The 27,170-nt window shown below is 42.3% G+C and overlaps 1 protein-coding gene across 1 annotated transcript in view; it reads left to right on the forward strand.

The window, feature by feature from the left end:
* Positions 1 to 11,127: 11,127 nt before the first annotated feature.
* LOC119566493 (mucin-2-like) overlaps positions 11,128 to 27,170 on the forward strand; it is a 63,769-nt gene continuing 47,726 nt past the window's right edge. Inside the window, exons 1-5 of the mRNA XM_043548500.1 lie at positions 11,128 to 11,317; positions 24,618 to 24,689; positions 25,161 to 25,422; positions 25,843 to 25,957; positions 26,741 to 26,831. Of these exons, the coding sequence (XP_043404435.1) occupies positions 11,128 to 11,317; positions 24,618 to 24,689; positions 25,161 to 25,422; positions 25,843 to 25,957; positions 26,741 to 26,831 (730 nt within the window). The remainder of the gene's footprint in view (positions 11,318 to 24,617; positions 24,690 to 25,160; positions 25,423 to 25,842; positions 25,958 to 26,740; positions 26,832 to 27,170) is intronic.

Below are 27,170 nucleotides of genomic sequence, written 5' to 3' on the forward strand. Positions count from 1 at the left end.
CCATAACCCTCATCATGTTTGCTGTCTTTCTCTGCTCCTTTTCAAATTCTAATGCCTCTTTTTTGAGATGAGGTGATCTGAACTGCACACAGTATCGAAGATGTGGTTGTAGCATGGATTTATATAGTGGAATTACGATATTTTCTGTATAATTTATCTATCCCTTTCCTAACATTCTGTTAAATTTTTCCAACTCCCACCGCACATTGAGCGGATGTTTTCAGGGAACTACCCACAATGACGCCAAGATCTCTTTCTTGAGGGATTATAGCTAATTTAGACTCCATCGTTTTGTATGTATAGTTGTGATTATTTTTTCCAATGTGCATTAACATTGAATTTCATCTGCCATTTTATTGCCCAGTCACCCAGTATTATTAGATCCTTTTGTAACTCTTCAGAGACTGCTTTGGATTTAACTATCTTGAATCATTTTGTATCCTCTGCAAATTATGCCACGTCACTGTTCACCCCTTTTTCCAGATCATTTATGAATACGTTGAACAGCACAGCTCCCAGTACAGATCCTTGGAGGATCCCACTATTTACCTAGCTCGACTGTGAAAACTAACCATTTATTCCTGCCCTTTGTTTCCTATCTTTTGATCAGTTACTGATCCATGAGAGGACCTTACCTCTTATCCCGTGACTGTTTACTTTGCTTAAGAGCTTTTTGTGAGGGACTTTGTCTAAGGCTTTATGAAAGTCTATGTACACCATATCAACTGGATCACCCTTCTCTACATGGTTGTTGACTACCTCAAAGAATTCTAATAGACTGTAGAGGAATATTTTCCTTTTACGAAAGCCATGTTGACTCTTCCCCAACGTATGATGTTTATCTGTGTGTCTGATGATTTTGTTCATTACTGTAGTTTCAATCAGTTTGCTTGGTACAGAAGTCAGGCTTACCAGCCTATAATTGCCAAGATTGCCTCTGCAGCCTTTTTTAAAAATCAGCATTATATTAGCTACTCTCCAGTTATCTGATACAGAAGCTGATTTAAGCAATAGGTTACATACCATGGTTAGTAGTTCTGTGGTTTCGTATTTGAATTCCTTCAGAACTCTTGGGTAAATACCACCTGGTCCTGATGATTTATTACTGTTTAATTAATCAATTTGTTCCAAAATCTTCTCTATTGCATTGGTATAGCTACAGCAATGCAAACCTCAAGTGTAGACAAGGAAAGCTATGATTTCGCAAGTTGAGTTTACCCCAGTTTCAAGCAGGGGATAAGTTCAGCCAGTGCAAATGACTGCTTTCCTTGTCTACACTTGGGGTTTGCATCAGTGCAGCTACCCTTGTTATAGACAAGTATATAACAAGTATAAGTATAGACAAGATCTAAGGATAATCTTATCTGGGTACAAAAACAGGCCATCAGACATACCATTGACTTTGACATATCTAATGAAAACTACACAACACTTCTCAAATTTTGCACACAATCTACAGACCAATCATTATTCATATAAATCATTTCCACATTGTTCAGGATAATTCGCTAAATAGAAAAAATGCAAAAATTGTTGAAGAAATTATTCTTTAGAGTTATTCCCCTTTTCCCACAATTGCTCTGTGTTTGTTTGCCACTGCCCCATTTCCATTTTATTTAACTGTTTTTTCCTTTTGCATTTTTTTTACAGTGAACCAAATAATATTTGAGTTCAAGTCAAACTTTCAAACTGAAGGTTTTCTAATAGTTCCTAGATGAGACAAAAGCAGTTTGCCTGGTCTCAGTTCTTCTACCACAGACACACACCAGTCAGCTACACTATGCCAGAAACCAGTTTGGCTAGAACTATGTTTAAACACATTTCCAGCAGGGCCACCGATGGGGGGCAGCAACATTAAAGCAATGCCGTGGCAAAGGACCCTGCAGTGCTTTAACGTCCCTGCCACTTTTGCTCCCCCACTCACCCCCTGGCTGCTCACAGGCGGGTGAGGGGGAAAGGGAGCAGCTGCCCCAGGGCCAGCGATTTAAAAGGGCTCGGGGCTGCAGCGGCCCTTTAAATCGCCACTGGAGCCCCAGGCAGCGCAGGCCAGGCTGCCTGGAAGAGCTGGCTGGAGGATGCTGACCCCCACCCCTTCCGCCTGAGGCCCCACCTCTTCCGGGAGCCAGAGCCGGCCCCAGCCCCGTACCGATAAGTGTCTGGAGTTACTTTCACCCCTGCTCATTGCCTAATGCCCATTGTGTTGTTATGGTTTATTGCTATAGTCAAAAACCCCAGCATTCCATCAGACACGCTACAGATAGGTATTGCTTGGTCAAAATCACCCAGATAGTTTTTCTTGTCCTTTATATTTACAGTAAGATATAATGGGGAAATGGTTGTTTAGATTTCTTTGAGCCCCCTTATTAAGGAATGGGTTTCTCTTCCACAGGATTCTAAGACAATCGTTAATTGTGCTAGGGGTTTCTTTTGCTGGATATCTCTGGACATTTGTCTGAGGTATTAATGGGATTACGTTAGCTGTGTTTGTTTGGTCAGTGTTTGTAACAGGTGTTTAATTTCATTGGTGAAGTTGGGTATTTGTCCAGGTGTCAGTGACCAATCCACATACAAAAATCTTATATTACATCTTTTGTGCTTCATAACCTGGATTCTCAGCATGGGTGCCATGACCACCCTGCCCTTACAAAGCTGTTAAAGCACCTGATATGCAAAAGGCCACTGATTCAGATTATAGATTGGATCTATGATTAACATACTGTTGGGAGCTTTTCTTGTCTATTTAGTTCTTGTCTCTTCTGTTAGTATTGTTAATGAACCATATATTCATAATATACCGTATGGAATCAGGATAGCATCCCATTGATAAAAGGTTTTAAAAAAACACTCCAGTCACTTAAAAACAGCTCATCCATAAATATGCACTAAGAAAACTGTAAATGTATGGATGTCTATAATTGACTGAAGCATAAAGCAATTCTGCAAGACAATCAGAATACAAAAGGTCAATAGTGGTGCAGTGAACAACTGTAACTCTTGTTCCCCTATAAATGGTTACATTTACATTAGGCATATAGTGCAAAACCAATAAAGAAAATGTAATTGAATATTATCCGAAGATGAATCCCTTCCTGTCTGAAAATAAATCTGGAATATTGGGTTTGCTTATTATATTAATAATATATTAATATTATTAATTTTAATATTATTATTATTATTCATGATATGTTTAGACAATTATGTTTGCCTTTCTTTGTAAAGCACTTTAAAATATACAGATAAAAAGTACTTTGTAAGAGCTAAGTATTACAATTATTATTATAAAAATGACTTCTTTGGCCCTGGCATATATACAACATTATCCAGTCAACATAGCCAGAACAGCACTGCAAAATTACTATTTAGGATGTTAGCAGTTAGATTTGCAAAGGGGTAGATTCTCAGACCCATTCTGGCTGTTTTGCACTAGTGAATCTAGCCTCCTGGGGATTCTTCCAGTGTAGTGGCTTTATGCTACCCTTTTGAGTATCCCCTGTAGCATGAGAGATGTCCAGAACAGTGCTATACTCCACCAATCCTAGCTGCCAGAATGGCCCTTTGGGGCCTGGGGCAGTTGCGGGTAGTTAGAACAGCCCTGAGACTGCTCTAAATTAAGCCAATGGCCAGACTAATCCCTGGTAGGCCCCAAGAATCAGGGAACCACATATATGTCTTACAGCCATCCTTCCCCCTCCCATCTCCTCAGCTGCACAGAGCAGACCTCAGACACAGAATTAAGCCCGCAGTGAAAAATGTGGATGCGGCCTTCCTTTCACTGTAGTGTGCAGCTACATTTGTAGTGCCTGTACTCTACACACTGCCATAAATGTAGACATAGCCTGAGTGACTTTTCTAAGGTCACACAGGACAAGCAATGGAGCAGGCACCTGAATCTGAGTCTTCAGAGTCCCAGGCTAACACCCTAACTATTGGACTATCCTGCCTCCTCCAAAAGTACATTCTGGAAACTTTTATCTCAACTACACCAGTGTGGATCAAGAGTGACTGCATTTAATCTGTCCATCTAGGGTCTTATTCTGGACTCCTCAGCAGGGCATCTGAGTCCCAATGGCTTTGATGGTATTACAGTGGTATAACTGAGATCAGAATATGACTTGTGCTGATTAAGAAATAAGCAGTAGATGTTTTCTGCTCCTTTGCTATGCATTTTGGAGTTCAGAAACCAGTCAACATTGTTATTGAATTTGCCCCGAAAATATAAGACACTGCCGGATCTGGGTGAAACTTTATTGTTAAATATCTTGAGGGCTTCTCTCTCTCTGGACAATTGTTATCAGAACTAATTTCGATTTTGTTGCTCTCTGGAGATTTGCAAATAAAATTGGAGAAGCCAACCCCCCTCCCTCCACAGCGATTAGGTTCATTTGCTTTAGCAGATTGCAATGTCTTCCTTTATAGTTAAACTAATAGAATGACATTCATATGCGCACACATACACACAAAGGTTATAATAACCAAATATTAAATACAAATAATGGATGAATTACAGTTCCTCCCAAAAGCAAAGAAGTATATTTGCATGAGAGCCTGTTAATCTATTGTTCTTTTATCAGGCTTTGAAATATCATATACAGTAAGTCAATTCATTTAAACCTAGTATCCATTGCCCTATGCCTTCTTATTTGAAATATAAGGCTGGCAAAGACTTTTTAAGATAAAAATCAGCTCACATAATTACATAACTATATTATTAATTATTATTATTATCTTTGTATAGCACTTTTTATCCAAGGAGATACCAAGATCTTTGCAAATGTAAAGGGCAAAGTTGTGGCTACAGACAGAGTCCTTTGCAAGGGGTGGTGCATATGTTGCACCACCAATAGTCCTGAGAGGCATCATGCCTCAGAGACACCTGTGCTTGCCTCTTGCTCCAGAAAGAAAGGAAGTTACTGTGGCCCTTGGAAGGGGCTGCTTACTTTCCCCTCATACCTACTCAGTTACTTCCGCTAGTGAGTGCAGGGGCAGCGAGCAGAATCAAGTTTCCACCCATTCCCTTTCTTCATCCCCTACTTGCTGGCAGTGAAGAGTATTTGGAGAGCAGGGACTGTGCTCAGCACCAGATCTGGACCCAAGTTCTGGGTAGATGGGCCTTATTCCTGTTTCAATAGATAGCTTTCCAACAGGGGACATGATATTGTGATAACATCCTTAACTATATAAGGGCAATGTCTAGGAAATTTGAGAACTATGCTTGATGAGAAAGAAGAGAACAGTATAGGTGGAGGTACAATACAACCTGAATGTTGTACTGTCTTGGCTCTCTCTCTCTGTTTATGCTTGAGCACTGAACATGGTATCAGAAGTGAGTCAGCGCCTCCAGATATGTGAAATCAGAAACTAAGAACACTGAAAACAAAAACAAAGGGAAAACAATATCAGGACAGCCTACCAGATTCCTGTTCCCGAGCAGAGGAAAATAAAAGGGACACGTTTAGCAACTGGATATTTTTTAGATCACAGTGGGAAAACTATGAAATTGCAATGGAGTGGGATAAAAAGGAAAACAAAATAACAATAGCCACACTATTACCTGTAATGTGCAAAGGCTGCCACATGCTCCAACGGCATCTAGACATGTCCGCACCACATCAGACTGAAAGGACCCATGTAAAGTCCTAGAAGTGCTCCAAAAGCATTTTCAACCCAGAAAAAATGTCATATGAAAGGTATCTTATCAGCAAGTGTAATCAAGAATCTGGAGAAACAATAAATCAGCATATTGCCAAACTGTTCAAAATAGCTAACTCATACGATGGTCAAATCTTAAAAGATGAATTCGTTTATTATATATGATCAGTAGGGATGAAAGATGAAGGAGCTCAAATAAGAATGCTCAGGGAACACACACTAACTCTACGAAGAGCTGTGCAAAGCTAGTGAACAAGCTCACATCCAAATGCAGAGCATAAATAGCGTGGGCAAAGAAATAATTCACCAAGTAGCTCAGGAAAAGCATGAAAATATAAGGAAAAATGCACAAAAAGTGTGCAAAAGCAAATGCAAAAATGCAAAATAGAGAAGAGAAATGAAATGCAAATGAATATACTGTGGAGAAAAACATGATAATGGAAAATGCCCCACATACAGAATCATATGCAATAATTGTTGCAAGCGAAATTATTATGGCACAGCTTGCCAATAAGAAAAAAAAAGGGAAAAAATGCACTATATCGAGGAACCAAGCAATGACTCAGAGAATGAGATTTTGCATGGTTATGATATTAACGCAGTGCAAAGCAGCAAAACTAAATGGCTTGTAAATCTTAGACCAGCATCAGGGGCAAAGACAAGGCAGCAGCACACAAATAAATAGGAAACTCAGTGCCAAATAAATAGAGCTGCCTCAGTAATTGTACGAAGCTACAAAGACTTCCTCAGCATTATTCAAGAGAAGAAAGTCTAATTACAACCCAGCAAAGCCAAAATAAAATTATACAATGGCACAATCCTAATACCATTAGGACAATGTAAATTACAAGCAGAATAGCAAGGAAAAGTATACTGCCTAAAATTTCAGATAGTTGAAAACCACAGAAGCCGCTGCTAAAACAAGTGAATGTGCAACCACAGCGACGCTAAACCTGAGACGTACAATTCATACAAAAGACACACAAGCAAACCAAAAAAACATAATCGGAGCAGACCACGTATCGTGGCCTCCCTGCAGTGAAGCTGTTAAAACGTTACCGAAATGTTTTCAAAAGAATGAGCTATCTTCCAGGCACCTTACACCTGGAAATAGTTACAAATGATTCACCAATACAGCATCTGCCTTGCAGAGGACCCATTGCATTAAAAGGGGGGGGCGGGGAATAATGAGAGCAATAAAACATATGGAAAAAAGAAGGCATCATTGCTGAAGTCCCCAAGCCATAAGTTGGATAAGCAGCCTGGTAGCTTTTGAGAAGCTAGGCAAACTCTGCATTTACATAGAACCAAGCAGTTTAAACAAAGCACTAAAAAGAGTTCACTAACAAATACCTACTTTTGAAGAAATATTTCCTGACTTGGCAAAAGCAAAAAAATATTCTTAGTACTTGATGCCAAAGATGGCTATTGGCAAGTGCTACTGTATAAGGAAAGCAGCTACCTTGCCACATTTTGGATACCACCAGATAGATACAGCTGGTTGAGAACGCCATGTGAGATCAGACTGCAGAGTGTAAGGATCCATGGGAGCAGAACCCAGGTCAGAGGAGCCCGGGGCAGCTGATGTTTCCACACTGCCACCAGGGGGCCACATAGAGCCATATCCAAGGAGCACTGTGGAGATTAGGTGCTGCAGGAAGTACTGCCCAGACGTAGGGTTGCCAGGCGTCCGGTTTTTGACCAGAATACCCAGTCAAAAAGGGACCCTGGTGGCTCTGGTCAGCACTGCCAACTGGGCCATTAAAAGTCCGGTTGGTGGTGCTGCAGGTCTAAGGCAGGCTAGTTCCTACCTGTCTTGACACCAGGCTGTGCCCCGGAAGTGGCCAGCAAGTCTGGTTCCTAGGCGGCGGGGCCCATGGGACTCCGTGTGCTGCCCCTCCCCCCTCCGCAATCCCATTGGCCAGGAACCGCAGCCCATAGGACCTGGGGGGCGGGCCCTGCTGGCAAGAGCAGTGCGCAGAGCCTCCTGGTCCCCCCCCCCGCCTAGGAGCTGGACCTGCTGGCTGCTTCCGGGGCACAGTGGGATGCCAGGACAGGCAGGGAGCCTGCCTTAGCCCCACTGCACCGCTGCCCAGGAGCTGCCCGAGGTAAGCCTGTGCCCAATCCCTGACCCTCAACCCCCTGCCCCAGCCCTGAGCCCCCCCCCAAACCCAGAGCCCCCTCCTGCATCCCAAACACCTCAACCCCAGCCCCACCCCAGGACCCGCACCCCCACCCTAGAGCCCGTACCCCCTCCTGCACCCCAACCCCCTGCCCCATCCCAGAGCCCCTTCCCACATTCTGAACCCCTCATCTCCAGCCCCACCCCAGAGCCTGCACCCTGAGCCCAGAGCCCATACCTCCTCCTACACCCCAACCCCGTACCTCAACCTGCAGCCCCCTCCCACATGCCAAATCCCTTGGCTCCACCCCCCAGCCTGAAGCCCCTTCCTGCATCCCAAACCCCTCATCCCCAGCCTAACCCCAGAGCCCGTACCCCCAGTTAGAGTCCTCACCCCCACCCACACCCCAACCCCCTGCCCCAGCCCACGAGGATGGGGGAGAGTAAGCCACCGAGGGAGAGGGAATGTAGTGAGCAGGGGCAGGGCCTCGGGGAAGGGGCAGGGCCTCTGAGAAGGGGCTGGGGACTCAGTGTTCAGTTTTATGTGATTAGGAAGTTGGCTACCCTACCCAGAGGGTCCAGAGGAACAGCACGCTGCAGCCTTCTGATTGGTCCATGCTCACTATTTAACCCCGTAGGGAGCTCCAGAAAGTTGTCTGAGCAACCACACAGACTTCTGGCCTGCTGTGACTCCAGCTGTCACCTCGCTGACTGATGTCTAGCTTCTGACCCCACCCTGACTGACCCTGTCTGATCTCCAGTCTCCAACCCCAGCCTGAGTCTAACTCTGACTCTTGCTTATCTATCCCAGCTCTAGCAATTACTCTGTCCCTGCTCATTGACTTCTGCCTCTTGGCCATACTTGACTTGACACCAGTCCAGCCATGACTGCTAGGCCAGACCTCCTACACCCCAGTCCCCTGCCCAGACCACCTTTCAACCCCCTCCATGGAAGCCCCTTAGCAGGATTTGGAAGGAGTGGGTCTACCACAACCCACTGGACCCCATGGGGTACCAGAGCTGCAGGAGAGGATCACTCAGCTACAATCCCAGAACCATAGGCTGCGGTCCCAAAAGTCACGGCTCCTAGCAGAAAATCAGACACTCCATGAGCAGCTAGCATGCTTCCAGGAAGAGAAGCCCATGTTCCTTGCTCGGGTTGGGCAACCGCCCTCTGAATAGGGTTCCTCAGTACAGCTACCCAAACGTTTTGATGGGAACCACTGGAAGTTCAGGGGGTTCCTGAAGCAATCCAGTCTCATTTTCCTGCTCTTCCCTCCGGTGTATCCCACTGACCAGGCCAGAGTGGGAATACTGATCAGCTTGCTAGCTGGAGAAGTACCGGTTTGGGCCTCTGCCCTGAAAGAGCAGGACATCCCAGGGTTAACTGACGAATGCTTTCCTGTGAGCATTTTCTGCAATTTTTGACAACCCTCGTCACGCTCACTCAGCAGAAGCCACACTATGAAGTCTCCAGCAAGGGCAAGGGCCAGCTACCTCGTACGCTGCCCAGTTCTAGAGACTCACAGCCAACGCTGAGTGAAACGAGGCAGTCCAACTGCCCTGGCCAGCTTAGATGCTTTTATTGACCTCTTTATCTATATCAACAATTGGCTGCATGAGCAAAAAGAGGAGAGATGGGGAATTGTGTCACCACCTCACCCATACCCCAGGCTGAAAACCCCAGGCCCAACCACCAACGGATGCAGGTTGATCTGGTCTGCCAACGATTGACCCAGGAAGAAAAGGAATGGTACCAACACAATAACTTATGTTTTTATTGTGGAGCGCCAGGATATGCCCTTGCCTCTTGTCTGTTGCAGATTTTGATCAGGAAGAAATCAAGAAACAAACAAACCCAGGCTATATTGGGGAGAACTAGCCTGGGTACAACCAGGGCACTATACTATAATGCTCCCCCCCACCCCAGCCCTCAAGGAAAACCTGATCCAGGACATGTATGTACATCCTGCACGTCCACGTACAAATACAGTTATGTTCCATGGGCCGAGCTGATTCTCCGTCAGTGGGCCCTGATCAGTTCCAGGGCTGCTGATAATTTCATAGATGCTGAAGCCACTCAAGCCCTAAAGATCCCCCTCTGTTTAAAGCCTACATCCGTTCTCACAGAGATGATAGATGGGTGACTCCTGTCCCTGGCCTAGTGATGCAGGAAACAGTACCCCTAAGCAGCCATACTTAATGGACACTGGGAGGTGCTACAATTCAATGTGATTCATTCTGCACACTTTCCCCTGATTCTTCGCATCACCTGGCTAAAACAGCACAATCCTTGCATCTCCTGGTGCGAGAAGGGGATCAGTTTCCCCTGTGACTATTGCCAAAGGATCTGCCTGCATGAAGGCAGCCCCAATGCTCTGGTCCTGGGCTTCTATAGCCAATCAGAAGTGACAGCATTTGTAGGGGAACCCCAGATGGCAGTGGCCAGCCAAAAGGAACTGCTCTCAAACCTGAGTCCCCACCTCCTTCACAAGTATCAGGATTATACAGATGTTTTTGAAAAGAAAAATGCAGATATAAGACCTCTGCTCGAGAACTATGACTGCCCCATATACCTGCAACTCTGGGCAAAGGACCCTTATGGATAGATCTATGCATTGTCTGAGCCGGAACTGACAGCCTGTCCTGTGTGCATTCAGGAAAACCTGGCCAAGGGCTTCATTTGGCACTTCACCTCCACACCAGGGACTCTTGTCCTTTTCAGTAAGAAAAAAGATGGAATGCTACACCTCTGCAAAGACTATCAGGCCCTAAACCAGGTGATAGTCTAAAACCGGCATCCTCTGCCCTTAATCTCAGAGTGGCTAGACCACGTGCAGTCTGCCAGAATTTTTACCAAACTGGACCTCTAAGGGGCTTACAATCTAGTGCCTTTTATGGCAGGAGAAGATTGGAAGACTGCCTTTCAAACCTGCTCTGGGCACTTCAAATATTTAGTAATGCCATGTGGTCTGGCTAATACTTCCACAATGTTTCAACACTTCATGAACGGCGTATTTTAAGACATCTTGGACCAGTATGTAGTAATCTATCTCAGTGACATGCTTATGTTTTCAGACAACCCTGAACAGCATTGTTACCACATTCATTCCATCCTGTTAAGACTACAGAAGTGCAGACAGTATGGGAAACTGGAAAACCGTACCTTTGACCAATCCTCCCAGAAATTTTGGGTTATATTCTTACCCCAGAGGGCCTTAAGATGAACTCCCCAGAAAGTAAATGCTATCCACAGCTGGGTAGTGCGCAGGTCCCCCTGGGAGTTACAGCACTTCCTGTGCTTTATGAATGTTTACTGACAATTCGTTCCAGGCTTCTCAGGACAAATAGAGCCCATGACTAACCTTCTCTGCAAGGCCATCGAATATGTTTGGATGCCTGAAGCGCACCATCTCTTCAAACAGCTCAAGGATGCTTTCACCTCCACTCCTGTTCTAGCATATCCAGACCCTTCCAAAGCATTCATAATGGAAGACGATGTATCCAATGTAACGGATATCCCATTGGAGCCATACTCTCCCAGAGGCATGGGCCACTGAACCTCTGCACATACTCCAGAAAACTCGCCCCTGACAAATGGAATTATGAACTATTAGATAAAGAATTGCCCACAATTAAATCAGCCTTTGACGAGTGGCATCATCAGCTCAAAGGACCCCAATACCCAGGATCACATATGTTGATGGGCAGATATACATTCCACTGGGCGCTCCCTGCTAGAAGTGCTTCATCTCTGCCACAACATCTTGGCAGGCCATTTTGGCCACTTTAAGTCTTTCTGCACTACTTTCTGTTTCTTCTGGTGACCTCATATGTGAGCCAAAGCCCAGCACTTCATTGACTCGTGACCTGTGTGTGTGCACGAAGACGCTTCGCACTAAGACCCTCGGCACCCTGTGCCCTGGATATCCCATGTAGACATCGGGCCTCTGTCACACTGGATTTCATAGTGGAACTCCCCAGCTCTAACATCCACACAGTGATCTTGACCATTGTAGACCAACAGACTAAAATGGTACATTTCATCCCCTGTGACTGCCTACCCCCTGCTGAAACAAAGGCTCACTTCCTGATGGTGCATGTTATCCATTTTCATGGGCTTCTGGACCATATCAATTTGGACAAAAATTCTTCCAAGCACCTTTCTACTGACCCCTGAGATGAGTACTGGACGGAGATGCAGTATGTATATGGCTTCCTCAACATGATGTAGCTATCATACATATCAAAGATCTGTGACTGACTATTTCATCATAAAATACTACAATGCCAATGAGGAGGCAACTATGCAGTGGGGAGCCCATGATATGGGACCTGGGGCATCACTCCAACAAAAGGGACAGCAGGTAGCTTTCACGTCAAGGCCATTATCCCTAACAGAATAAAGATATGCTCAAATTGAAATGGAATTTCTTGCAATTGTCCTCACTTGTGAAAAATTCAACCAGTATGCAGAAGCACAGGAAAGCCTTTGAGTATAAAGTGGCCATAAGCCACTAGCGAACACTTTTTTAAAAAGCCACGGCTAGCAGACCCCAAACACCATCAGCTACTGAAGCTGCAATGCTCTAATTTAGATGTATGCTACCAGAAAGGGACTGAGATGTACATATCTGACTTCTTAACCAGAGCAACCTCGCAGCATGAAAATACTGAAGAAGAATTTGAAATCCTCAGAAGACACAGAAAGACCTAGAAAGCATTCACTAAATTAGTTATATACTAGTTTCATGGCAGGAGCTAGAAAAGAATCCAAGAACAAACTATATATGACAAAGATGTACAAGTGCTCATGTCCAGCAATGTATCAGGATGACCAGACACAAGGGATGAATCCCCACTGGCCTCCCAGGAACACAGGAACTATCAAGATGAGATGAGCTTACAAGATAATGTCATATATAAAGCAGTTGAATCATAATACTCAGGTGACTGAGAACAGAAACTCTCTACGTTGTGCAGTTTGCAGAATGGCTCCAAACTACCTGTCAGAAACTACCACAGTGACTATCATAGACCAACCAATTATGTATTTCAACAGCCACCATATCACAAACTGTTTAACTTCAGAAAACAGACCCCAGATGACCTGCGGTGAGTTTGTGCAATTTAGCTGGCAATGGGAATTCAGTCATAGCCCATCATCACCATATAACAGTGAGTAAGGGTATCTAACCCATAGGATATCATTCATTTTTTATATATGTAGTTGAATATTTGGTGAATACAGTACTTGTGAATACTGAATATATCAACAGAAATCAGAATCTGTTACCAAATGATTTCCAAACAGAAAAAAGGGCTACATTTGTTGGATAATTTCTTTACAATGAATAATTGTATCAGATTTACTGTCATACGTTAGCAGTGAATGTGTCAGTATCACATATAAATGTTTCATTATGGTTTATGTCAATAGTTTTATTTTAAATAAGGGTGTATATTTGTTTGAGATTTACAGTTTTAATTACAATGAGGAAGTATTCAAGGGTGGACCATGAATTGCTCATCTCTGTATGCTTGGGACACCTTATTCAGTGCAAACAAAGTTGGAGAGTCCAGGCAATACTTGGGCTAATAGTAGTTAACATCCCTAATGAAAAACCTCAGAAAAGACCTTTTGACTTTTTTTGTGGATTTGCCGACCATAGCATGGCAATTTCTAATTTTCTCTTTACAAAATGATGACATGTTTTTTTCAAAAAGCACTGTAAGAAACAGCAGCTGATTTGTGGCTGGCAGTAAGTCCTGGGAGCCCAATGATTTTCACAGCATTTGGGCAGCAACTCCCCTCTTCTCCCTCCATGATCAAACACACTGCAACGTTCACTAAGAACCCACCAAACACTGAGGATAAGAAAGAAACATAACTTTGATGTGGTTTGATTTTGCAAAATTTAAATGACTGGTTTGGGTGTTGCTAATTCAACTGGATTGAACTCAGATCCCATTTTAAATCAATTCCCTTAAGCATCTGCAAGTTCAGAAAAATAGAAGATGGTCACAACTGGAGCTGTTTTGATTTTGTGAAATGTAAACTAAGAGTAAGGATTGGTTTGAATCCAAGCCCCATTTATTCAAATTTTTACATTTGAGAGGGCTTGACATTAATGGGCCTTTATCCATTCTATTTACATATGATTGTCTGAGTGAAGTAGTTATGATATACATGGTTTTAAAGGTGATATAAACACCTGAGGTGACTTTTGAACTTTTTTATTAAGTTAGTATAATCGGTGTCTTTTATCTTGTATGTTTTCAGCATAAAGAGAAAAAAATACAGTTGAATCAAGTAGGAGATAGTATGCCAGGCACTGGAACTACTGATCAGATAACAACAGATAATGTTATATTTACTGTTCTACACGCCAATGTTAATTACCAATATCTATTATTGTAGGTTTTAGAGGTTATGTTTAGATTTTAAAGTTCAAAAAAATCTGGACTCAGCTCCATTGGCTTCAATGGAGCCATGCTAATTTACACCTACCAGTGACCTGGCCCAAACTAATTTTACATTATTTTGACGATGAGAATCTCACTCTAAGGCTCTAGGTTTCTTGAAACATTAAAATGAGAAAAATGGAAAGTAGAAGGAAGAAAAAGGAAAAGTTATCATCACCTGGCTGAACAAGTAACATTCCCTTATGCAAACCACATATTTCAGTTTCACTGCCGGCAGTAATACTGGAAAGCAGCCCCTAAGAGAGGGATTCAAACTGAGTACCTCTTAATTATAAGCAAGATAAGGTGTTGTAAAAAAACAAAGTAAACTTCTGTTACTAAAACACTTTCAACCCCGTTTTCAGGGTTTTTTCCTTGGTAATTTATTATACCATATTTATGAAGACGCCGTATGGCCCTCCTCCCCATGGTATCTGAGCATCTTTGAGAATCTAAGATAATTTATTCTTTAACCTACAAACATCAATTTAAGTAACTATCCATTTGGCTGATAAACTTTTGTTTTGCTGCAGACTCTTTAGTTGATTTGAGGCCGTTACAATCAGTCAACTCTTACAGCCTGACAGTTTTTGCGTTTCAGTTTCCATCAGATGTAATGAACTGAAATTTCTCCACTCCCCTCAACCATGAGTAACAGGTTTCTGATTCCTCATTGCAGAGGAGACTGGAAACAAAGGTCTACACAACTGGGTAGGGTGGACATTGGAATTTTACTTGGATGTCATTATTTTATGGGAGAGCAAAGATTTCTTCTTAAATCAGCCAAAGGCACTTCATAGCTGGTGACATTTTGAGCTGGCATTTACAAGGTAACATACCTGAGCACTTTATTTTTAATACACCCGCTTATGCAGAGACTAATGTGCAGCAATTTAGTGAAACCAAACAATACAGTGCACCGTAAAAGAGCACACTAAAGATTAATGTGCATTCATTTAGCCACGAAGAGTAATGAAGAGCCAGAGCTGAAGAGGAGGTGCTGAAAAGAAAAGCGGACCACAAGATATTAATGTTCTGCCCAGCATCATCCCCAAATGACAAGCTGTGGTGGAAGGAAGCCAGACCCAATCCTATTGGGGTACCTAGTATTGTTAACACCGTTCTCATCCATGTCCTTTCCCATCTGAGCTTAGAGTGCACCCAGTGGGATTTTGGCTATCTCCTGCTCAGTGAGGGAAGGGCTCTCTGTGTCCCCACCACCCCTTCCCCACCCACTAAGACAAGATCTGTCTACAAGGGTTTAAAGTAATAGATGAATCCCATAGAAGAGTATGGGCCTGATGCTGCTCTCATTTACACTGGTGCAAAACTAGTGTAAATGAGAGAATGGGCCCTTGTGACTGTTCTGTCTAGTGCTGACACAGTGAGCCCTACAGCCAGCATTCTTTACTTTTTTAAGTTTAGGTTTTGCCACTCTTTTGCTCCTTTGCCAAGTCATTGGGCCAGATTCTCCACTAGCCTGCATCTTGCATTGTCATTTACACCAAGCAAAATGACTGTGCAAAGTGTGTGTAAGTCATTATCACTCTTATTTCATGGCATTTTATCCCACTTTACATATACTCAGCAGCACCATAAATGACTAGACAGGGTGTAGGGCAGGGCAGAATCTTGCCCTATTGCCTGTTTCATCTTCTCACTTCTTAAGATCTCCTCACTTCTGAGCACATTTTTCACTTCTTCCCAAGGGAAACAAGGTTTTTGCTACTTCAATGTAAATACCTTTTAGTGGCACTGAACATTATTTCCTGAATAATAAGCATCTCAGCTACCCCAGTGACATCTGTGTTTGTTTGGGAATCACTGATTTCTGTGATCTTAATTAAAATCTTATGTTCATGAATATTGCCATTATAGTTTCTTACTATTTTCTTATTCTTTGACTCTTATCCCAACAGGGCATCAATGTCTGGAACCCTGTGCTCCATGAAGCACTGGCAGAATCCATTTTGTTAGGATAATTTTTTTTTTTTTACATGCTATGATTTGAACACAAATTGTCTCCCAGGGTATAAAAATAGGGTTTCATGCTTAACTATGGGAAGTCGTGCTTGCATTTCCTAGCATACACTGATCACTAGATTGGCCCCAAGAAGGAGTCCTGACTCCTGGCCATGTTGCCACAAGAGACCAAAGAGGCATCGTTTGATTTCAGCCTCAACTATAGGCCAGATAGAGCCACAGCTGGCGTGTGCACTGAAGTGCCTAGAGCTATTTTCTATGTGTGTCTGAGTAAATTGAAAATTCTGTTCTTGCTCTGAAGTCAGTGGACTTACTCCATATTTACACCATTGTGAGTACAGTTTGGCCCTAAACATCTAATTGCAGAACAATGATCCTGATTCTCTGCAGCCACGTACCTCGTGTAGTCATTTACAGCCAGGCAAAGCAGCTGTAAAACACTGCCCTAGTTAGAATTTATACGTGGGTGGCAGCTTTTACATCCGCTTCACACTCCCTAGGTCTGATTCACCACTATGTCCTTCCACTTTTAGCCAGTTGTAATTCCATTGAATTCAGCGGAACGATAGTGTCTTAAAACTGATGTAATGTAGTGGTGCATCTGGTCCACTTTGTAACTGTACCAATCACTGCACAAGTGGAGAATCAATCAGACACAGGACTGGCCCTAGAAACCGATCATATCAGAAGTTGCATGGGGCACCAACATGGAAGGGGGCAAACAGAAATGCCAGCTCTGCCACTTCTGAGCACACGGTGGAACACGATAGATTAACTAGAACTACATGTACCCCAGGAGCAGGATGCCCAATTTGACATACCGTAGATATCTTGTTCAAATATCTAAACAAGCCTAAAGTATATTTATCTAAAACATTTAACCGGTTTGAGCTGACACAAAAATTAGATGGTATTTGCCTTCTCCACATACAGATGTATTGACATTAATTACAGGTACTGGCACAGAGTAAATTAATGTCCTATGGGCAGGAAGTCCAGTTTTTTTTCTTTTCTTTATTCCATTTTCCAGGGCTTCTGAACCATGAAGATGTAAACAACTTATTACCAACTCTTCAGATGTGATTTCATCAGACATCCTGGATGTCTCGATAGGGATCATATACCGTGCGTGGTATAATAGAAAGGCTAGCATATTGATCTTATGACTAACACTTGCGCATTTGGCCACCATCTGGAATTCAGTCCAAAAATCTATTAGAATAAAGTTTGAAAGTGTAATAAAATATTCCATTAAGTACCTCCATTAGGAACCTGTGTTCTCAACATTACATGGGACTGTTATTAAAAACAGTTGTACTAATAGCACTTAATGAAATGTAAAAGGGAGACAAGGTGCAATGCAGTAACATGCAGAGTGTTATAACTGACAGCATTATGATTAGGGAGAATGTGTTTTCATTTATAACTGTAAGCAGAGATTTTGAAAAAAGCCTAAGAGAATTAGATGCCCACTTCCCACTGAAATTCAGCCCCTAACTTCCTTAGACTCCTTTGACTATCTCAGTTGTAAGAAATTACATCGAATCAATATCCCAAATGGTCAGGCAGAAAGGCTCCAGACTGGCCTGTGAGAGGTCACCAGTTTGAGTTCCTCCAGACACGCTGAGACAATAGTTCTCCTGGAAACTTCCTCTCTCCTACAGTTTACCTGTCTTCTCTCCACTTCCATACACCCTCATCTGCATGTTTTTCCTCCAGCCACCTGCAAGCTAGACACACCCTTGTGACTTCTCCTCTCCCCTTAAACACATCACACATGTGATCTTTCAGCTGCGCCCCCCTCCCCTGCGCACTCTCTCTTCGGTGCAATAGGCCTCCCACCCCATCCCACACAATGAACGCACAAACACATGCATGCACATGGAAAGAGTGGGTACATGGTGTTGACTCCTGGCTCGGTCTGCCAGCTCCATTCTTACAAACTAGCAGGAGATTGAAAATGATAAGAATCAAGCTTGAATATGCTCTCAGAGCAGGAATATCATCAAATACACTCCTCTGCAGGCTCATAAAAACAGAGCAAACAGATACTACAGATAACTGTTGCAATGTTTATGTTACACCTGTCAGGTGTATAACCATATCTGTGATCCTGAACAACACAATGGGCAGGCTTTTGCACGTTGGCTTTTGCCTTTAAAACAGGGTTTTAAAGACTGCCAAAGCCCTAAATTTGAAGTTTGATGGGTTTTTCCCCCTAAATAAAAGGAGTAAATTTTAAAATGGAAGATTTAAAAGGCACAAAGCAGGAGCCCAGAAATGTTGGTGTTGTCTCTTTAAATATAAATTAATTCACATTTTTAAATGATAAATTATTAATATTGGAGGTAACAATTGTGGAAAAGATTCACAGGTCCACATCCGTGATCTATACATTAACAGGTCCTGACAGATTTCTATTAACACAGAACATACAGGGCCACAGTCAACACTCTGTTGCACCACTTTTAGCTGTTTTAATTCCAATGATGTGAAAGGAGTTAAGCTGGAGTAAAACTGGAGTAACACATTTGAGATTGAATCCCACAAACATAATCACCCTGGTTCTCCTTTCCCTTAAACTGGTGTTAGGCTGCTTGAGTTCAGTGGAATTACTCCTGATTCAGACTGGAGTAGGTGAGAGCAGATTCAGACTTAATTTCTACTTTCAAATCTTGGCAGCAGAAATCAGCCTTTGATGGGCTCTGGAAGCCTGGAAGATACATCTAGATGCACACAACTGGAAAATCTGAAGAGTGTTTGGATCCAGAGTGCAGGGTTTGGACCAATCTTCAATATAATCAGGATAAAGCATGGATAAAAACAGCTTGAATCTCCCCAGGAAGGTGCATAATGCTTGTTGTCTATGCAGCATGGAGAAGTTCTCACTGTATGTGCTCACAGAGTCCCTGTCCTTTAGGGCTATAGGTCTTTTCATATCACAAAAAAGAATATCCACATCATGAGGCACCAAATTGTTTCTAAAGCAAGGAGGGTCCCCCATGCTGAAATGTTGCATCCTCTTGAGGGCTAAGGAAGAACTGGTTTTCACCAGAGAGGAAACTGGTATCATTTACAGTAACTAGAAACTTATAAGGTGACCTGCCTCTCATTCAAAAAACCACCAAGGGACTCAAAAGATCTTTGACTATTTTTTCAGGATTTGCTGTTAATGGGACAGGAATTGTTCTACTGCCATTCATGTTATGTCCTTTATTAGACAGAACCTTTAGAAAAATATACTCCTCCCAAAATGCAAACATGCTTGGTCAGTCCCTGAGAAAAAAAGAGCATCCTCTGTTTACCTATGCATCTGCTAAAATCCCCCAAACCCCACCTTCTCAGTCCATGTGAAACAATCTGGGAGCAAAGCCAAAGTTTCCTGCTATATAAGACCCAGACAGTGCAGGTGAACTACTTCTCCTGACCAACATCTGACTCAGTATCCTTGTGCCAAACTCCACTCAGGATGGGGTTTGGCCAGGGGATATGGGTCTCCATATGGGCCTTTATGTTAGGTGTCTGCTGTGCCCAACAAGGTAAGAACCCATTCACGTTTCATTTTGCTCTGAGAAAAGAAAAGAAAAGAAAAAGTCTAATTTAATTGGCTCTATACTGATATATTTTAAAGTTTTATTTCTTTTACTTTGCAATCCTTCTAAATGGTTGCATTTAAATGAGATTTCTTTGTGTCTTTTTATTTTTGTACCATTTCCATTAAATATTTAATGTTTGTGCCTTAACTGGACTAATTTAATCATCTTGCCTCAAGCCAATACAATTAACAACATTTGGATGAAGATAGCTTTGAAGGTCAAAACAAAATAATAACTATCCATCTCTTGAAATTTCGTGATTTCACTATCAGTTTAAAATGTTTTAAAACATTTTATTTTTGGTGAGTTTTCCACTAGGATTGTTGTAAAATCCTACATTTTTATGTAATCATAAATGTAAAAATTACCCTATACTTGATCAGACCCATGGTCCATCAATTCCAGAATCCTGTTAATCACACTCTCCAGTACCAGATGCTTCAGAGGAAGGTGCAAGAAACCCTGCAATAGACAGTCATGGGGTAACCTGCACCCAAAGAAAGTTTTCCTCCTCACTCCCAATAGTTAGAGGTGGTCTCAAGCTCTGAAACATGAGGGTTTATATCCTTTTCAAATTATTTATATGTCTGTTACTATCTGTTATTATAACTCTAGTTATTCTTGTGATCCATATAAGCTCTTGGATTCAGCGATATTGTGGTAATGAGTTCCCCCGCCTAACTGTGTGTTGTTGAATTTGCCACTTTTCATCTGAGTTTCAAATTTGCCACTTATATTTGCCAATTTATATTGATTCGTCCCTTGTTTTTTTGTATAATCAGACAGGGTGAACTGAAGTACCTGATCTACCTTCTCTCTGTCATTCATTATTTTGTATGCTTTGTTATTATGATAATGTTACATTAATTAGAACTAATCCCAAAAGCCCTTACTCATGTGAGGAGTCCTATTAAATGTAAAGATTACTTGCATGAGTAATTACTTGCAGAATTGCTCCTATTCATATATCATAATTGTTGCCACTTCTTGATAAATGTTCCCATAATCCTTTGTGCTCATGTAAATTTTCTCTTTCTTGTTTACCATTCTCTAAACACTGACAAGTGTACATATAATCATTTTCAGTAAGGCCAGGTAGCAAATTAAGCCAGGCATAAAATAGAGCAGGCAAGAATTGTACAAGCTTTCACTGAGAGTTCTGCACCTCAGCACTGATTCTTTGCTATTCTGGCCCAGGGCCTCTTCTGGGCAGAGAAAGTTATTTCTACTGGATAACGATAACCTGACAGGTGGCCAGGGCCAGCCCACAACATTTTGGCACCTGAGACGGGGAGCTCAAATGACACCCCCATGCCCCCTCGTTTGGGCCAAAACTTTGAAAGGTCTCAATTCTGCCTTCTTCCTGTTCTACTCCTCTCATTGTACTGCTCTGCTACCTACCCCAATAAAGGAGAACTAACAACTTAAAATGCCTTGTTCAAAAATTTTAACACCTAGCTTTCAAACGCCTGAACACAAATGTAACTTTTCTTGTCTGCATAGTAAACACTGGGGTTTTTATCTGTTTGAATAATCAAAGTGGTGATTTTCATGCCTTCTTGGTTGCAAAGATTTGAACTGCTTCTTGAAGGTCCACAGTCTGGGCCAGCTCATGCTCTATTAAGATGGTTGCAAGGCCAACCAGCCTGTCCTATGTCATTGTGGAGCATAGATGTGTTTTTATTAACTTCAGTTTGGAGAAACTGTGTTCTCCACTGGCAACTGTTACAGGAAGCGTTAGAAGCATGTGCAGAGCAACAAAAGCATTTGGAAAGAGGGTGGTCATCTTATTTGTGCACATATATTCCAGAACAGCCTTTGGAGTTGATCCTGCTGAAATGTATCTTGAAAGGGCTTTCAGTTCATCACCTAAATCACTTGCATCAATATTGTACATGTTATCACATGTCAACACTGTCTCTAGTGCCCTGCATTGCTGGTGTAGGTCTTCTTCAGGTATAGTGAGGAGTTTGGGAATATCATACAACATCCCAAATATACTGCTATGTTCCTTGAGCTGCATGAAACGTTCTTGAACTGACTGTATTGCACAATCTAGCACCTGGTTAAAGAATTCAACTTGGAATTTTTGTTTGGGGTCTCTTATGGGATTATCCCATGCCTCGTAATCAAAATGTCTTCTTCGGTGACTCCTGTATTCTTGAATGGGTGGGAAAAATAGTTTCAGTGTCAAGTTCCTCTACCAACTTCTGTGCACTCTTCAGAACGTTTTGAAATCCCTCATCTGACTGGTAAGACTGTAGGTATGATTTTGCTTTGTCCAGTTGTTCCATTGTTCCAGATATATCAAGGTCAACACCTTGGAATCTCTTGCTTACAACATTTATTTCAAACAGTATGCCACAACACTAAGCCACATAGAAATTTGAAGTTATGTATGTTTCTGCTGATTCCATTTCCCTCTGCCACTGTTCTCCCACGACAGTTCCTGTCATAGCATTATCCTCCATAATGACAACTATGGCATCGTCTATCTTCCCAATTTGGTGTTTGATAGGCTTTATCGCCTCCACTCGACTTTCCCGTCGTGTGGCACTCAGTGCTTCCGTGTCAGAGAGGATGTTCCCAGATGTTGCTTCAAAATTTGCCATCGATGAGTTGATGCAAAGAAAAATACATAGATGCTTTGAATTACATTAAAAAATTCAGCAGCCTCACTAGAAACTGATGCTGTATCACTGACCACCGAGTTCAATAAATGAGAACTGCATGGGACAAAAAAAAGCTTGAGGGTTTAACTCTCGGATCCATGTCTGCACTCCTCTGTTCTTTCCTCTCATGTTGGCACCATTATCGTAGCCCTGACCTCTCATGTAAGCTATCGCAATTCCCGTATCTTCCAGCTTTTTAAGAAGCACATTTGTCATACCAGCTCCTGTAGTATCATCAATGTCAATAAATTCTAGAAAATGCTCTCTGACAGTCACCATTGCAGGGACATTTTCACTAGGTTCTGTTGTTGTTACAAAACACACCATTAAAGTCATTTGTTCCGTATGGCCGATGTCAGATGTGCAGTCCAGAATAACAGAGTAATATCTTGCTGACTTCAGATCTGCCACAATCTTCTGTTTGACTTTTGTTGCCAGTAACTGTATGATCTTATTTTGAATTGTTTTTCCAAGGTAGTGGTGTGCGTACATTTCTTGGGTGGTGACTCTTCTTAGATGCTCCTGGAGTACAGCATCAAACTCGGCCATCAGCTTCACAATTTTAGGGAAGTTTCCATTGTTTGGCACATACAGCTGATCTGAAGTGCCACGCAGTGCTAGGTTTTGGGTACCAAGCACTCTCACAATGGCAATGAGCCTTTTCAGAACATTTTGCCAGTAAAGGGACTTTGATGCAATCTTCTCTTGATGCTGATCATCTATGGTGGCCTTTAACCTTAGTCTCATCTCAAGCTCTTTCCACCTGTGGAATGTTCTCTGGTGATTTACTGCCTTCTCATGGCATGCCAGATTTCTAACCAGACTTTTCCAGTCCTTTGTTCCTGTAGAACCCAATGTGGCTGGAACATTAGGCTGGAAGAGTTTGCAACAAAAACAGTATGCAGCATTCTGGGTTTTTGAGTACATAAGCCATGGCCTCTCCACTTTGTCACCATTGGGGATTTCACGCCAGTAATGTGTTGGATGGAAACTTCTATTTTCATTGTCTTTGGGGAACATGAAGTTTTTCACTTGCTGTGGCCCATGCAGTACAAGGAAGTCCCTCAGGCAACTGCTCAAGTGGGTCCACAGTCTTGGATCATCTAGACTTAAGGAACTAAACTCAGCAGCAGCTGTTTTTTGCGCCTCCACCATACTCTTCTCTGATCTACGCTTTTCTTCAGGAATGTGCATGGTGACATCCATTTGAGATGGAGATGCCAGGTCATCTGCACTCTGACTAACTGGAAGATCAGGCATCTCCTCACCACTCACATCCTCACTGTGGCTAGAAGGCTCATTTGTGCTACATTTGTGTCTATGTATCTCATGAGAGCTCCTTTCTGCTTAAACAGAAAAGCTTCCTTTGCTTTCTTTCTATTTCTGAATGCTGCCCCAGAGGGGTGTTTTTTTCTTTCACTCATGACTGCTGTTCTGTGCCAGCTATAGTAGCTCTCAACACTCAGTTGAAGGAGACAAATAAGCAGCCTGGTAGCAGGGCCTGAGTGAGGGAAGATATCAGCATCTTAAGGGCCTAACTGGCTCCTACTACTTCAGTTGACTGCCTGTTCTCCTCAAGTGGGTCCAGGGAAGCAGCAGGAAACAGGAAGCTCCCTGAGAAGCTGTTGTTAATCCTCCTCCTCTCTCTCCCTGCAGCTCCTGCTGCTTTCTGTTATTCCCTCTCACCTTTTCTCCTGCCTGTCTGTTATGTCTCTTGTGCCTTCCTTCCTCCAGCACAGCACTCCACCATCTCTGTGCATCTAGAGCAGAGAGAATACATATGCACCAGCAGCAGACACAATTTTCTACACTCTGGGTCCTAGTGGCGCCCCGCCTCCGCAGTCTGGCACCTGAGGTGGCCGCCTCAGTTCACCTCGTGATAAGGCCAGCCCTGCGAGGTGGCTTTGTGATATGGACCGGTGGAGACTAGGCTGAGGCCACCAAACTCCTTTTATCTTGCATCGTACTGTTATGCAAATGTCTCTTTCTCACATTCTCTGAACAGAATGACTGCAAAATAAGGGTGCAATCCTGCTTGGTTAAACAATTTTAAGGCAGGTGGATTCTTCCCACAACTACCACCCATAAACTTTCTATACTAACTGATTTTTTTTTCTTATTTGTCTGAAGCATTTACTACTAGTACTCCATCTGGAACAGTGAACTTCATCCCGCCACTGACAACAAGCCCAGTAATAACATGTAAGTTAAGCAAATAGTCTCAAAAATTCCTCCATCCTTCTGAAGTACTGATCAGAAAGTTAAAATAAACAGGGAAACAGACTGATTAAGGGGAAAAAATGGGTCGATCAGTGCTGTAAGGAACAAATAGCTGGATAAACATGACATGATGGCAGAACAATGCGTTGATTGATAGGTAGATAGATGGGCAGACATATGATAGATAAGTAGAAACACAGAAATATAGATAGGTTGGTACATTATACATGGCAGACAGTAGATGGGTGGAGCAACAGAGATGGGTTAAATAAGTAGGTGGATAGATGGACAAATTGATTATGTCACAATTGATAAATGGACAGAAAATAAATGGAAGGGGACAGAGCAATGAATAAACTAAAGAAATGAAGGTTTGGGCAGACTGATCTAATAATATTCACGTTAAGTCAGGGAATTCTCAGTAAATTCTTACAACGAGTTTTCAATCCACAGCCTTCAACCCTGCTCACAATGGCCGCGTATGCAGTACGTGGGGCAATTTCCACTTCAAGACTTTTGATGGGGACATCTTTTACTTCCCTGGGCTCTGTAATTACATCTTTGCATCCCACTGCAATGCTGCCTATGAGGACTTCAACATCCAGATCAGGCGCACCGTGGTGGAAAATGCTCCTACAATCAACCATATCACCATGAAGCTCGATGGGGTGGTTTTTGAAATGGCAAAGAACTTTGTTGTTGTCAATGGCAACAGGTAGGTTTAGACATATCTCTGTGTGTGCTGGACATAGCTGTTTCCTCAAACCAGGCATATATTTCAGCACTTTCTTGGAAAAACTTGTATGTATTTTGATAAACCATGTAACTTTAACCATATAACCATCTCGCCGTTCTTCTGTTAAGATGTCACACTATAAAGTACTCTTTCCCTTCAGAGATGGGCCCAAACCAAAACACCAGATTAAAATGCCCCTGAGCTTTGAGGAAGCTTGAATCCAGATCCAGATCCATATTTTTTGTGTCTTGGGCCCATCTTTTCTTTAAACTGCTTTTTCTTCCACAATATTGCATTGTCGAAGAACCCACATGGACACCTGATAACACAAGCAACCTTTTCTTCTTCTTCTGCATGGCATAGAAAATATTTAACATCTCTGATGCTTTTTTTCTCCAGGGTTCAGCTGCCTTACAGCCAGTCTGGAATCATGGCTGAGAGAAGCAGCATGTATATGAAAGTGACTGCCAAAATGGGCCTGGTTTTCATGTGGAATGAAGATGACAGCATCCTGGTAAGAATAAGTTCTAGGTGCTTCAGAGAATAGGAAACAGTCTATTAAAACATTTAGACTCAAATTTTTGACTGGCTTAAGAATGTGTTTGGGCACCAATTTGCACGCACTGATTCCACACTCGTGCATACAGACAGCCATGGCATATGCAAATCAAGTAGGTAAAGGTGTACAAAAGAGAAACTGCCTAAATATTTGACCATAAGCCTAAATCTTGAGAGGTAGTATGAAGATATATGGTTAGTCCCTGGATACACTTGCCCCCAGCAGTTTGGGAGCTGCTGTTTCCCCCTGCTGATTATTTCTCCCATTACAGAGCTATGTTTGTATTCATGCACTCCTGCAGAAAGCAACTGTGGTGTGTTCCTAGTGGAAATCAGGCCTCCCACTTAAAATGGGAAAAAGCACTTCCCTCACTTCAGTAACATAATAGCATCATTACATTAGGTGCCACTCACCTCCTCAAATTTTATTTCCCAGTAGAATTCCACTGTCATAGGACTTCAGTTTCACAGTGGATTTGATTTTCTTTCTGAAGAAACAAATAGATAGAAAAAAGGCTGGATATCATACAGATATTGCAGTGAAAACTAGGTCTGCATAAATAACTTGGATTCTATGAAGTCCACATTCTATGAGCCAGGTTTGAATTGGTCTGCTAAAACATTTACGCAACACTGATGAAAATTATTTAGGTGTAGGAGGCACAGCTGCTTTCACTGGTTTTGAAGACATTGTGGAATATCTATATTAACATCTATCAACTTTCCCCCACCATTTTAGCTGGAACTGAATGACAAATATGCCAATAATACCTGTGGGCTTTGTGGGGACTTCAATGGTATTCCAACTTACAATGAGTTCTTTTCAAAAGGTAAGTATTAAAAATAATGACAGACTGTTGGTTTCTAATAGCTCCAATGTCTACCCCATCCATTTTTTGTGTTCTGTTGGCCATACCCCTTCAGCAGGCCTCTTTTCCATCCTGCTGAAAGATCTGCTGAGAACATCAGCACATTTGGGTCTTCAGTAACTTGAATTATATATGTATTCGTGTATACCGTTTGTCTATTTATTTCATTTGTTAGCCAGTTAGATTTGGGCGAAATACTGATTCTCAAGCATTATTAAATATAAAAATACATCCACAGACCAAAAGACAATAATAATACCATCCACAGGCCAAAAGACAATAAGCAAAGCAATCACAACA

This window comes from Chelonia mydas, chromosome 6 (assembly GCF_015237465.2).
Source record: "Chelonia mydas isolate rCheMyd1 chromosome 6, rCheMyd1.pri.v2, whole genome shotgun sequence".
In the NCBI taxonomy this organism is placed as follows: Eukaryota; Metazoa; Chordata; order Testudines; family Cheloniidae; genus Chelonia; species Chelonia mydas.